The sequence below is a fragment of the Rhinatrema bivittatum genome, chromosome 1 (assembly GCF_901001135.1).
Source record: "Rhinatrema bivittatum chromosome 1, aRhiBiv1.1, whole genome shotgun sequence".
NCBI lineage: Eukaryota > Metazoa > Chordata > Amphibia > Gymnophiona > Rhinatrematidae > Rhinatrema > Rhinatrema bivittatum.
Window position 1 is genome coordinate 312,587,778 of NC_042615.1, and position 12,585 is coordinate 312,600,362.

General features: G+C 44.0%; 1 protein-coding gene across 2 annotated transcripts in view; it reads left to right on the plus strand.

The window, feature by feature from the left end:
- The window catches only part of STPG2 (sperm tail PG-rich repeat containing 2), a 1,290,079-nt gene that overhangs the window by 198,162 nt on the left and 1,079,332 nt on the right, over positions 1-12,585 (plus strand). For both annotated transcript variants that reach the window (XM_029597484.1, XM_029597489.1), the window contains exon 6: positions 5,940-6,055. In XM_029597484.1, coding sequence (XP_029453344.1) covers positions 5,940-6,055 — 116 coding nt within the window. The remainder of the gene's footprint in view (positions 1-5,939; positions 6,056-12,585) is intronic.

Below are 12,585 nucleotides of genomic sequence, written 5' to 3' on the forward strand. Positions count from 1 at the left end.
TGTTAGCTGCTGTGCCATTGGATTGCTCGGAGAAGGTGTCCAGGGCCTGTCAGACTTAGAACAAGAAGAGAGGGGATTCGTTTCAAAGTGTATTTCTGGACTCGCACTCATGGTGGACACTTGGTTCCTCTCCTTCTTCTTGTCTGTCTTTTGCCTCTAGGGGCAGACATTCCTTTATGACAAATGGCATATAGCTTTTCTGCTTCCTGTACGAAGAATCTTAAGGGCACCTCCCTGTGGAGAGATAATGGAGTTTGTAGAGTAGGGAGAAGAGCCTCAAAAAAGAGGTTTCTGAAAGCAGTCTTGTCTGCTTCGGTGTCACAGGGCTCACCATAGAAGAAAGTATGCTTTAAGTGGTAGCTAAAAGCTCTGGGACTTTCCTCAGGGCCATGGCTGAGATTGTAGGCAGCCTGCTGTGCCAAAACACTGATAGCAGAGGGGTAGATTTTAAAAGGTGCGTGCGTGCGTCCGTGGGCGCGCACTTCCCGGCACACGTACATGGACGCGCCAATTTTATAAGATATGCATGCTGGGGCATGCATGTTATAAAATCCGTGGGCGGCGCGCATGGGGGGGGTGGGGGGGGTGGTGTCTAATTTTATAAAAGTACGCGCAGCAATGAGATCGGGTCTCTCCCAGTTTGTTCCAATTAAGGAGTGGACAGGTAGGGAACTTCCCTACCTCCCTACCCATACTCCCTCCCTCTTCCCCTCTCCTCCCCCCAAACCTTGTCTCTTACCTTTTTTTTGTTGTTTTGCTGCTTATTGCTCCGATGGAGCAGAAGTAATTTGTGCACGCCGGCCGACTGCTGGCGCGTACTTCCCTGGCACAGTGGCAAATGGCCGCTGTACCGTCTGCCTCCAGCCCCGCCCCCCCAGATCGCACCTTCCTGCCCCCAGACCGCCCCTTTCTCTGGGCCCAGCACTTCGGGTAGATTTTAATTGCCCGGCGTGCATAAATCCCGGGGGTTACACACGTGGCCAGGCCCCTTTGAAAATGCGCATGGTGTGTGCAAGGCCTGGCCACGCGCATAACCCCTGAGATTTACATGCGCCAGACAATTAAAAACTACCCGATAAATTCCAACGTGTTCTTTGAGGGCACACTCGTGTGTAAGGGATGCTGGGCTGCTAGCTATGTATTGTCTAGCTTCTTCACTGAAACTCTATGGAAGTAAGGCCACCTGGTCTTTTTCAGAATGTGCACCCACTACCTGAAAAACTTCATGCAACCTGTTTAAGTGCTGCAAGATATCTAAGCCAGAATTTTCTTTAAATGGCGTAATCAAGGTACGAAGCAGCTTGATTTGTTTAGTGAGATTTGAAGCTTCTTCTGGTGTTGACTGGTACCGTAGTAAGCCTGTTGGGGTGTTGGCCTGCTGTATTTAGAAGCTAACACCTCTGCTTTCTCCCAAGCCTTAAGCTTTTTCTGTGGTTCTACTATTTTCTCCTGGTCTTGGAAACAAGGCTGTCTGTAGCTCTTGGTTATGCCTTCCACTTTCCACTCTCACTGCTCCTTAGGGAGGTGTGGGGACAGGGACGTTTTCTGAGCTATTCTGGGATATTTTTCTGCCTGCATGCTCTGCTTCAGAAAGACAGGATTGTGTGCAGGGGCGGATTGGCCTATTGGGGGATCGGGCATCCCCCAGTGAGCCGGTCGCTCTAGTCACGTGGTCTGCCGAGCGCGGCCATGACAGAGCCGCACTCGGCAGACCACGTGGTATCTCCTGGGCCAGCCTGGGCGGCGAATCCCCAGGCCGGTTATCATCGGGAATCCGCCCCTGATTGTGTGTTACATTATCTGCTCTCTCTTTCCATAACTGAACCATACTTTGGGACAGTTGCAATTGGTACCTAGATTCTTTTAGATCAGATATCAATTCCTGATTCTCTTTCTCTAATTTTAAATTATCTTCTTGCAACTTTAAATTCTCTTTCTGCAGTTGTTAAAGATGAGCTGCATTGTGTTTACTTTGTTTCTCTGCAGACGGCTTTTTACTTTGCCTTTCTACTGAAAGCTGTTGGATTATGTTCTAATTTCAGCTTTTAACAACTCATTCTCATTAAGGTATGGCTCCTGAAGAAACACGTTTTGGAATTCAAACTGTTGGATTATTTGATCCTTTCCACTATTTTGGCTATTAATCCCAGCTAGATTAATTAGAGAGTTAAAATAGCCATTTCAGTTAGTGAGCAGTGCATCTATCTCCGTACAAGGTTGTTTTTATCAGGGTACTTGCACAGTTGGGGAATCTGGTGCACATACATATAAGAGGTTTTCCTCACCTTAGAAATATGAGTTTTCATCATGAGGTTTTGATTGAGTTGAAACCCCGTAGACTTCGTATTGACTCCTTTGGATGTTAGGGGTGTACATTATAGGGAAAGTTGAGATCATGATTGCTTGATTGCTGAGCCAGAAGAGTTTGAATTTGGAAAGGTTTAATGTGAGTTTTGGGTTGCTAATCCATTGTCCTATTGCTATAAAATAATCATTGAGATTGATTAATGGAAAATGTCAAGGAAGGAATTACAGAAAGAAAGTACTGTATTGCCACTTTCTTTGTTAAAGAAAGAGCAGCATGGAAAAGGTATGTTAAAAAATGTAAAGCATAAAATGTGTCCAAGCTTTTAGTATTGTACTAATTCACAGGGCCAGTGGATGCACTAGGCATACTAGGCAAACTAGGAGGCTGCCTAGGGAACCACAGGTTTGGGGGCGGCTGCCTACTGCTTGCACCAACCCACAGTGATTGGGCTTCCTTCTTCCTGGCCTGTCTGTGCCAAAAGAAAAAAAGACTCCATACTATCTAGAAGTAGGAGGAGGCCCTCCCAGCCAAAGAGGGCAGAGTTGCAGCAAGCCGGGCCATGTGGCTGAAGAAAGGAGAAGCAGTGACAAGGCGGCCCATGCGTCTGAAGAGCGGCAGGACTGTGTCAGGCTAGGCCATGTGGCTGAAAAGAGGAGGTGCATTGGCAGGCCGGGCCATGCATCTGAAGACCGGCAGAGCTGCAGCAGGAAGGACCACGTGGCTGAAGAGAGGAGATGCAGTGGCAGGTTGGCTGTGCGGCTGAAGAGAGGAGGACCAGCAGCAGGTCCAGCCGTGTGGCTGAAGAGCAGTGGATCTGTGGCAGGTCGGACTGCGCTGCTGAAGAGAGAAGCAGCAATGACAGATCGGGCCTTATGGCAAAAGAACAGGGCTGGGCAGCATAGCTGAAGAGGAGCATGGGCCCAGCCGAAAGAGGAGCTGCGTTCTCTCCACAATGAAGAGAGGAGACCTCCTGATAGTGTGAGAATTGAAGCTGCTTCTACTGCCTTCATATTCTGGGGACAGAAAAAAGAGTGGGTGTGTGAGAGCATATGAAAGTTCATGTATCAGTGTATGTGAGCATGTGGAGGAGAGAGAGAGAGCATGTGTGTGTGTGTGTGTCTGATCATGTGGGAGAGAGCATATGTTTGAAATCTTGTGGAGGAGAGAGCGTATGTTTGCATGTGATCATGTGGGGTCTAGAGAGAGAGAGAGAAAGCATGTGTGCATGTGATGAAAGAGAGACCTTGTGTAGGAGAGCATATGTGTAGGAGAGCATATGGGAGAGAGGGTGTCTGTATGAGAGCATGTGTGTGAAATCATTTGGAGAAAGAGCATGTGCGTGTGATTATGTGGGGTAGAGAGCATTGTGTGTGATCATGTGGCGAGCATGTGTCTGGGACTGCATGTGGGAGAGCATGTAAGTGGGGAAGTATGTGGGAAAAAGAGAAGGGTATATGTGTGAGAAAAAGCATGTGGGGAGAGAAAGTGCATGTATGAACATGTGAGTAAGAGAGTGTGTATGTATTGGAGAGTATATATGTAAGAGAGAGTGAAGACAGTCACCATGGTCAGCTGTTTAGAAATATTTTATTAATATGATTTTACAATTATGATTAATGATTTATATTTTTTGATTTATTGTTTGATGTTTTATAAGGAATGGTGATGATGTTTTATGAGGAATGATAATGTTTCTGTTTTTCTATTGTTGCACCATATACAGAGTCCGGCTTGTTGCAATATACGGTTCAGTTTTTGTCTGCATATTTCTATTTATACTTTATAGTCTGTTTATTCTGTATTTGGTGAGGGTCTGTGTTTTGCGTGTGTGACTGAGGTGAGGTGTTCTGCCAGCATGTAGTTTCTGTGTAGGGATCTATAGCAGCTTGGCTTGTTCTGTTTTTCTGATAGGTGTCTTTTAGCCTGCTCTAATATTTGCAGTGTGCCTTTTCATAGGTAGGGTTGTCACTGACTGAGTGCTGGCAGTTAGTGCTGTTTTGGTATGGGAGAACCAAGCCCACACCCAACATTTTACAATATCTTAATACCATATGGGTTCCAAATCTCTTTGCAGTTTTTTGGTTGGCATCACAGCAGTGCATGTAATTATCACAATAACATGTATATTATATTTTTACCTCCCTTTTCATGTAATATGTATTGTTATAAATAATAATTTTAAACTGTCGGTGGGAAAGTCATGGGGGGTGGGGGTTTGCCAGGCTTTAAGGTTTGCTTAGAGTGCCTAATATCCTTGCACCAACCCTGCTAATTCAGTTATTTAGTGAAAATTGGGTATTGGCCTTGGTTCTGTAAACAGTCCCTCAGTATAACATTGTTTCCTTTGGGAAAAGTGGTTTCAAAGCCATTTAGCAGGATAACTCACAAGTTATCTATCTATATGGCAACTTTGAATATTTTTCTGTCTTATCCAGCTAAAATTTAGCCAAACAAAAAAGTGTTTGTTGGGTGCTTTCTGGGTCGGGGTTGAGTTAGCCAAATAACTTTAGTCAACTACCGGTAAGTTATTCAGCTAATTCAAGATGTGTCTGAGAATAAGTCTAAAGTGATCTCGGAACATGTGCCCAGAAGACTTTAGACAATCAACTATATTAAAAAGAACATATCCAGTCAAATGCTAGTCTGCAGGTTTAAAAGAAAATAAAGATTGTGGGCCTACTGGCTCTATCAGTGCCGCCTCCTGCTACCCAAGCTCCAAATGCTCTGCCCTCCCAGGCCAAACCTTCAGGCTGACCCACAAACCTCCTCCATCTCCATAAGGATAAAAATAAAAGGGCCAGTACTGACCTCCCACCTCACCTGCTCCTTTGTCAAACCATATTTTTCATAAATAGTAGCCTCCAGGGCTCCACTCCTTTCAGTACCCCACCCCAACCCTAGCTCTCCCACCCTCCCAGCATCTTCAATTTGGAAGTTCTCCAGCCCAGATTGCAGTTGCAGCCTAATGTGACCCAGGTCTGGCACTTTTGGTGTCACTAGAGGAGATACACGGTGAGTAGGAAAGTTAGGGTTGGGATAGGGGGGTTGAGGGGGCAGAGAAGGGGGCCCTGGAAGCTACCAATTATGGAAAATATGACTTGATCTGGAAGGAGGTGGGGAGTGGGGGTATACCAGGACTGGAGCTCGAGTAGGAGGGGACAGTGATAGGGATAGCACTCTCATAATCTTTTGGGGGTTTTTTTTTGGATCTGTGCAGCTTGACACTTAACCAGAAATACTTTTTAAACTTTAGTTTTAACTGGCTATTTTTATCCTGCTATGGTGAGCTGGATAGCTTTAATTGGGGATATTCAGTGGGGTGTTTTGTCACTGAGTATTCCAGATAACTTATCCAGCTAACTTTACCTAGATAGCTAATCCTTTTTATGGATTTTTGAATATTGACCTCACTGTTTCAGGAACTTAAGTCGGAGGACTTCCTGTATATAAGTATGCATTAGATAGAATTTTGGATAGTTCCAAATATGGCAGTTCACAGTGATGATTTTTAGAAAGCAACTTAAAGAATTTATGAAGCAACTTAAAAATAAAAATGTTATGTGGCATGATGAAATTAAGAAAATTGAAAGAATATTAAATACTTAAGTAAAGTCAATTTCATTTTTTTCAGAATGAAGCAGATTCCACTTCCAAGTATAAAGGAGTACATTTTGGCAATCGTACAGAAAAACGAGCTGAATCTAGAAAATATGAAGGACCTGGACCTGGAGAATATGAAATTAATCAGTAAGTGAAAATACGGCACAATAAGATTACTGGAACTCCTTCACTTGTCCCTCTATGTCCCCTACCCCATCAAAAAGTTACTTTTGATCCTTAAGATTAATTACATTGAGTTAAAAGATTATGCTCAATGTAAAGATTCAAACTTTTCCTCAACACTGTAAAAATTCAAACTTATCCTCAGTTTTTTCCCATTTATATTTAGATTCTACTGTTTTATTTTAGTATAATGGTATGGGATAGCCGAGTAACTTTCAGTAGTGTTCTTTCACCATATCCTTATTCCAGAAAGGATTCAGGAGCTGCCTTCTCCTGGAAACCCATGGCCCTCTGTTCCCAGCTGGGCTCACTCTCTTATCCTGCTCAGCAGGATCCCGCCCAGAGAGCTCTCTTTCTCTGTAGGATTTAAGGTGGACCTGGCTAGATGCATGGTTCCACACAGGTTAAAGGGGTGTGTAGGGCCACTCCTTGATATACCCTCCCTCTCATCTTGAACCCATCGGGGTGAGCACGTCTACTTATCCTGGATCCCATCCAGGGAAGTAAGTTCTCTTCCCCCTGTCCCTCTTCTGGCCTTGCACCAGTGAAACTCTGCATAGGAGTTATAGGATCATACACTCGCCTTTTCATTACTGTTACTCTTAACCAACCCTCAAACATTACAACCATTCCCTGTGCCCTTGGCCCACTGTCCACCCATAGTCTTTGAACTAAGTCCATCTAGAGCTCTGAGTTTCAGTCCTCCCCCGCCAGACTCTCTGGACTCCATTTGGGTGTTCCCATAGTGGCTTCTCTTCCACTTGCTATAAAGCTCATAGTCCTTTGGGCTTCAACTCTTTCAATTTTTTTCTATGGCAACTTCTTACTCCTCTGTACCATCTCCATCTGCAGTGTTTCTTTCTGGCCAATCTGCAGGGGTTGCATCTCCATACTCTGTAGTGCTTTCTTCTGATCTCTGTGCTGTGCCTCCCTCTGGCTTCTCTGCAGTGCCTTCCTATGGCCTCTCTGCAGTGACTCAGTCTGGCTTCTCCATGCTGCCTTTGTCAGACAAGTCTGTGCTGCTTCCTTCAGACCATTCTATTCTGCCTCCTTCCGGGCAGTTTGTGTTGTCTCTTTCAGGCCAGGCTGTAAAGCTCCACCATGAGCTCTCTTGCATATCAGTCAAGGTCATTGCAGGTTACATCACTTGAGTTCTATTCTTTTTTTCTGGCATTCATCAGCTCTTACCCCTCTGGCTCTTCTTCTGTCACTGGCATAGAACCAGTGTGTTTACTAGCTGTATGTCAGGTTTTCTTGCTATTTATTTATTTATTTTAGTGTGACCATCATATCGATATACATCAAACTGAAGATGGAAGTTACATAAAACATGGGCAGGATGCTACATCATCCTTAGGCTTATCTCTTGCTTTAGCACATTTGCTGCTATTATCTTCATCTGCACATTTGTCCCTCTGGAGGGTAAACACCAGACATATGATTCAAATGGCTGCTGTGCTTTCTCAGCTTCCAACTGCAGTGGGCTGTTCCCTGGTCTTACTCTAGACAAGCTGGCAATCAGGAGCAATGCTTTTGCTTCCCATTCATTCCAGGCACATGCCTAAGCAGTCTGGTACTTTATGACACCTTCTTATTTATTTATTTATGGATCTATTTATTTATTTATTTATTTATTTATTTATTTATTTATTTAAAGGGGGTTTTTTTAACCGACATTCGTAGGTGCATCATGTTGGTTTACATAGAACAGTGTTAACAGGAAACGAGTTACAAAGAACTAAGGCAGTAGTAATGGGAAGCTAGGGTAGAGCGGCATTTCAGGATAAATTTCAACTTAAAAGGAAAGTAAGATAGGATAATAAAGTAACAACTAACTTAACGACGGTATAGAAGAGTTTCTAATTAAATAAATAAATAAACAATATAGTACTATAACATTCTAATATGTCAGTAAAATAAAAATATACTTACATGGCATTAGGACAACATAAGAAGGGGGAAATTAATTGTGAAGTGACTAAAGAGCGGGGAAATTAATTGTGAAGTTACAATATGATGGAACGTGCATAACAGTGTGGGAGGCTTATCCAGTGGCGAGAGGCAACTGCAAAGGGATCAGCTGGGGAGGAAGGGGTGTAAATAAGAGTTAAGGATGAGATAAGATGGTTAAGGGTAGGCTACCTCTGTCCTTCCAGGAGACTTTGAATCACAACTTGCATTTTCAGTTTAGTCATGCTTTCCTACAGACCAGGCTAACTTCCTTGAGCTCTAGTGCAGAGCAACTGGCTTACAGCTGGAGGATCATGCCCTGTTTAAAACACACACCACAAATGATTATTTTTTTTTTATTGTAAGGAGAAGGCAAAAAAGACCCAAAACAAACAAACCTGCTTCTCCAGCAATAATTCACTGTATTCCCTTTCTGAGCAAGTGGAGCTTCTCTCCTTATTTGAAAGAAAACTTTTAAAGCTATTATTTTTTGTAAGGCTTCAAGACACAGCTCTTTGTATTAAAGAAAATGTTTAAGCTGTTTGGCTGTTGTGCTCCTCCCTGAGCCACAGTCTTTTAAACTCTTCAATACTTTATGCACAGCTAGCAGCACTGCTTCTTTGGCAGGCAATGCACAATAATAAACTTTCTTATCCTTCTGTGGAGACTGGGTTTCTGCCTGTGCAGAGCGTAGTGCAGAAGTCCCACTACCTCATCATATGGGGATAGCCGAGTAACTTTCTTAGGCTGGAGGCAGGAACCACACTTACTCCAGCCTTTCTCCTTACAAATTCAAGATTCATTTAAAGTTTTCAGCAAACAAATTCATAGACTGCTGTTCCATTCATGGACTGTTAGGCTGAGGCAGAATTGGTGCAACCTGTGGGAAGGAATCCTGTAATTTCCTGCCATCAGCAGGCAGACCCAGATGAAGCAGAGACCTTGCTGGAGGTACACCTATACCAGCTCTCATTCCTCTTGGGTTGACCCATTGAGTGCCAGGGCCAGCAGGTCTTAGAAACATAGATACATAGAAATGACGGCAGAAGAAGACCAAATGGTCCATCCAGTCTGCCCAGCAAGCCTCCACACTTTTTTTTTCCTCTCTCATACTTATCTGTTACTCTTGGTCTTTAGTAACCTTTTGGTTCTATTTCCCTTCCACCCCCGCAATTAATGTAACCTTTTAGTTCTATTTCCCTTCCACCCCCGCCATTAATGTAGAGAGCAGTGCTTGTCTGCTTCTAAGTGAAGTATCTAGCTTAATTGGTTAGGACTAGTAACCGCCGCAATAAGCAGCTACTCCCACGCTTATTTGTTTACCCAGCCTGTGCAATTCAGTCCTCGTTGGTTGTTATATGAATATAAATCCCTTTTCTTCATTTCCCCCTGCCATTGAAGCAGAGAGCTTCTCTGGATATGTATTGAAAGTGAAGTATCAGGCTTAATTGATTCGGGTAGTAACCGCCGTAGCAAGCAAGCTACACCCATGCTTATTTGTTTACCCAGACTGTGGAATTCAGTCCTTGTTGGTTGTTGTCAGAATATAAAAATCATCTTTTCTTCATTCCCCCTGCCGTTGAAGCAGAGAGCAACACTGAATATGCATTGAAAGTGAAGCATCAGGCTTGTTTGGTTTGGGGTAGTAACCACCGTAACAAGCAAGCTACTCCCCACATTTTTTGTGAATGCAAATCCTTTTTTTCACATTTCCTCTTGCTTTGAAGCATAGAGCACTGTTAGAGTCGCATTTACCGGGTGTACATCTATTGAATAAGGGTATTATCTCCAGGTAGTAGCAGTCTTTCCCGCAAGCCTCCCTCTCTTCCTTCACATCCTCTAGACTTTATGGATCCACAGTGTTTATCCCACACCCCTTTGAAGTCCTTCACTATTTTAGTCCTCACCATTTCCTCCGGAAGGGCGCTCCAGGCATCCACCACCCTCTCCGTGAAGAAATACTTCCTGACATTGGTTCTGAGTCTTCCTCCTTGGAGCTTCAAATCGTGACCCCTGGTTCTGCTGATTTTTTTCCAACGGAAAAGGTTTGTCATTGTCTTTGGATCATTAAAACCTTTCAAGTATCTGAAAGTCTGTATCATATCACCTCTGCTCCTCCTTTCCTCCAGGGTGTATATATTTAGATTCTTCAATCTCTCCTCATAAGTCATTCGATGAAAACCATCCACCTTTTTGGTCGCCCTTCTCTGGACTGCCTCCATCCTATCTCTGTCCCTTCAGAGATACGGTCTCCAGAACTGAGCACAGTACTCCAGGTGAGGCCTCACCAAGGCCCTGTACAAGGGGATAATCACTTCCTTTTTTTACTCGATATTCCTCTCTCTATGCAGCCCAGCATTCTTCTGGCTTTAGCTATCGCCTTATCACATTGTTTCCCCAACTTCAGATCGTTTGACACTATCACCCCAAGGTCTCTCTCCTGCTCCATGCACATCAGCCCCTCACCCCCCATCGAATACAGTTATTTTGGATTTCCGCACCCCATATGCATGACTCTGCACTTTTTGGCATTGAATCTCAGCTGCCATATATTTGACCGCTCTTCCAGCTTCTTTAAATTCTGTCTCATTCTCTCCACTCCTTCTGGCGTGTCCACTCTGTTGCAGATCTTAGTGTCATCTGCAAAAAGACAAACCTTACCTTCTATCTCTTCCGCTATGTCGCTCACATAGATATTGAAGAGGACCGGTCCCAACACTGATCCTTGCGGCACTTCGCTTAACACCGCTCTCTCTTCAGAGTAAGTTCCATTTACCATCACACATGGTCTTCTGTCCATCAACCAGTTTGCAATTCAGGCCACCACCTTGGCACTCACTCCTAAGCTTCTCATTTTACTCACCAGCCCCCTGTGCGGGACCGTATCAAAAGCTTTGCTGAAATCCAAGTAGATGACATCGAGCACTCTTCCTCTATCCAATTCCCTAGTCACCCAGTCAAAAAAGGCGATCAGATTTGTCTGACAGTATCTTTGCCTGGTGAATCCATGCTGCCTCTGGTCCAGCAATTCTCCCGACTGTAGATAGTTCACTATTCTTTCTTTCAGCAGTGACTCCATTACTTTTCCCACCACCGAGGTGAGGCTAACCGGTCTGTAGTTACCAGCCTCCTCTCTGCTCCCACTCTTGTGAAGCAGGACCACCACTGCTCTTCTCCAATCTCTCGGCACCATTCCCGTTTCCAGTGATCTATTGAACAAGTCACTCAGCGGAGCCGCCAGCACCTCTGAGCTCTTTCAGTATCCTGGGATGAACCTCATCCGGCCCCATGGCTTTTTCCACTTTCTGTTTCCCCAGCTCTTTCCATACATTCTCTACTGTAAATGGAGTTACATCTACTCCACTCCCCTCCAGTTTCTTGTTAACTAGCGACGGTCCTTCTCCAGGGTCCTGTTTAGTGAACACCGAACTGAAGTATTTGTTTAATATTTCTGCTATTTCTTCGTCTCTCTCCACACATTGATCTTTTCCACCTTTCAATTTCACTATACCATTTTGCACTTTCCTCTATCTGAAAAATGTTTTGTCACTTCACGTTACCTCTTTGACAATCCTTTCATCTGCTTGACTTTTTGCCTTCTTGATTACTTTCTTCGTCTCCCTCAGTTCTACCAGATATTCTTCTTTGTGCTCCTCCCTTTGGGATCCTTTATATTTCTTGAACGCTGTTCTTTTAGCCTTTATTTTGTCAGCCATCTCCTTTGAAAACCAGATAGGTTTCATTCTTCTTTTCCTTTTCTTTACTTTTCTAACATATAGATTTGTTGTCTTGGTAATTGCTCCTTTTAGTTCGGTCCACTGTTGTTCCACATCTCTCTCGTTCTCCCAGCCTTCTAGTTCTTCCTCTGTGTCTGCAATTGAGTTGGATAAGACCCTCCCCTGATTGGCTTACTAAGTTAAAACCTTTTACTTTGCTGGATACAAGGAGCTTTAGCGCTTCCTGTTTCCTGGTTAAGCACAGCCCAAAGTATCAGATTGACCCCTGGGACAAAATAGCTCACTTTCAGGTTTCAATATTAATTCTGCCCCTTACAAACAAAACAAGGCACAAACTTTGGCAAATAAACAGCTCTGTTACATTAAAGCACAAGTTAATAAAATAAAATTGCACTTAGATTCAGATTCAGCAGAGGTTCTGATTCCTTAGAATCCCAGCTCCCAAAGAGTTTTTCTCAGTTTGCTAGCAAATACTATGGCTGAGCACACATCCAATTAGCCCCACCTCGACTGGTTAGAACTAGCACACTTTCAGGTTTCAATACTAATTTTGCCCCTTACAAACAGATTGACCCCTGGGACAAAAAGCTCACTTAGGTGAGATCTCTACTGTGAGCTGGAGATGAGGTCCTTGGATGGCAGACTTATAGGTGAGCGGTGATCTGGCATGTCATGAAGCAGGCAGAGGTTGGTAGCAGGCAGCAGTCAAGCATGATCAAAGAACAAGCCAAGGTCAATCCAGATATCCGTCAAAAGGGAAGAAGGAACAGTTAGGCAGGGAGGTCAGGTGAGAGGAACAGGAGGCAA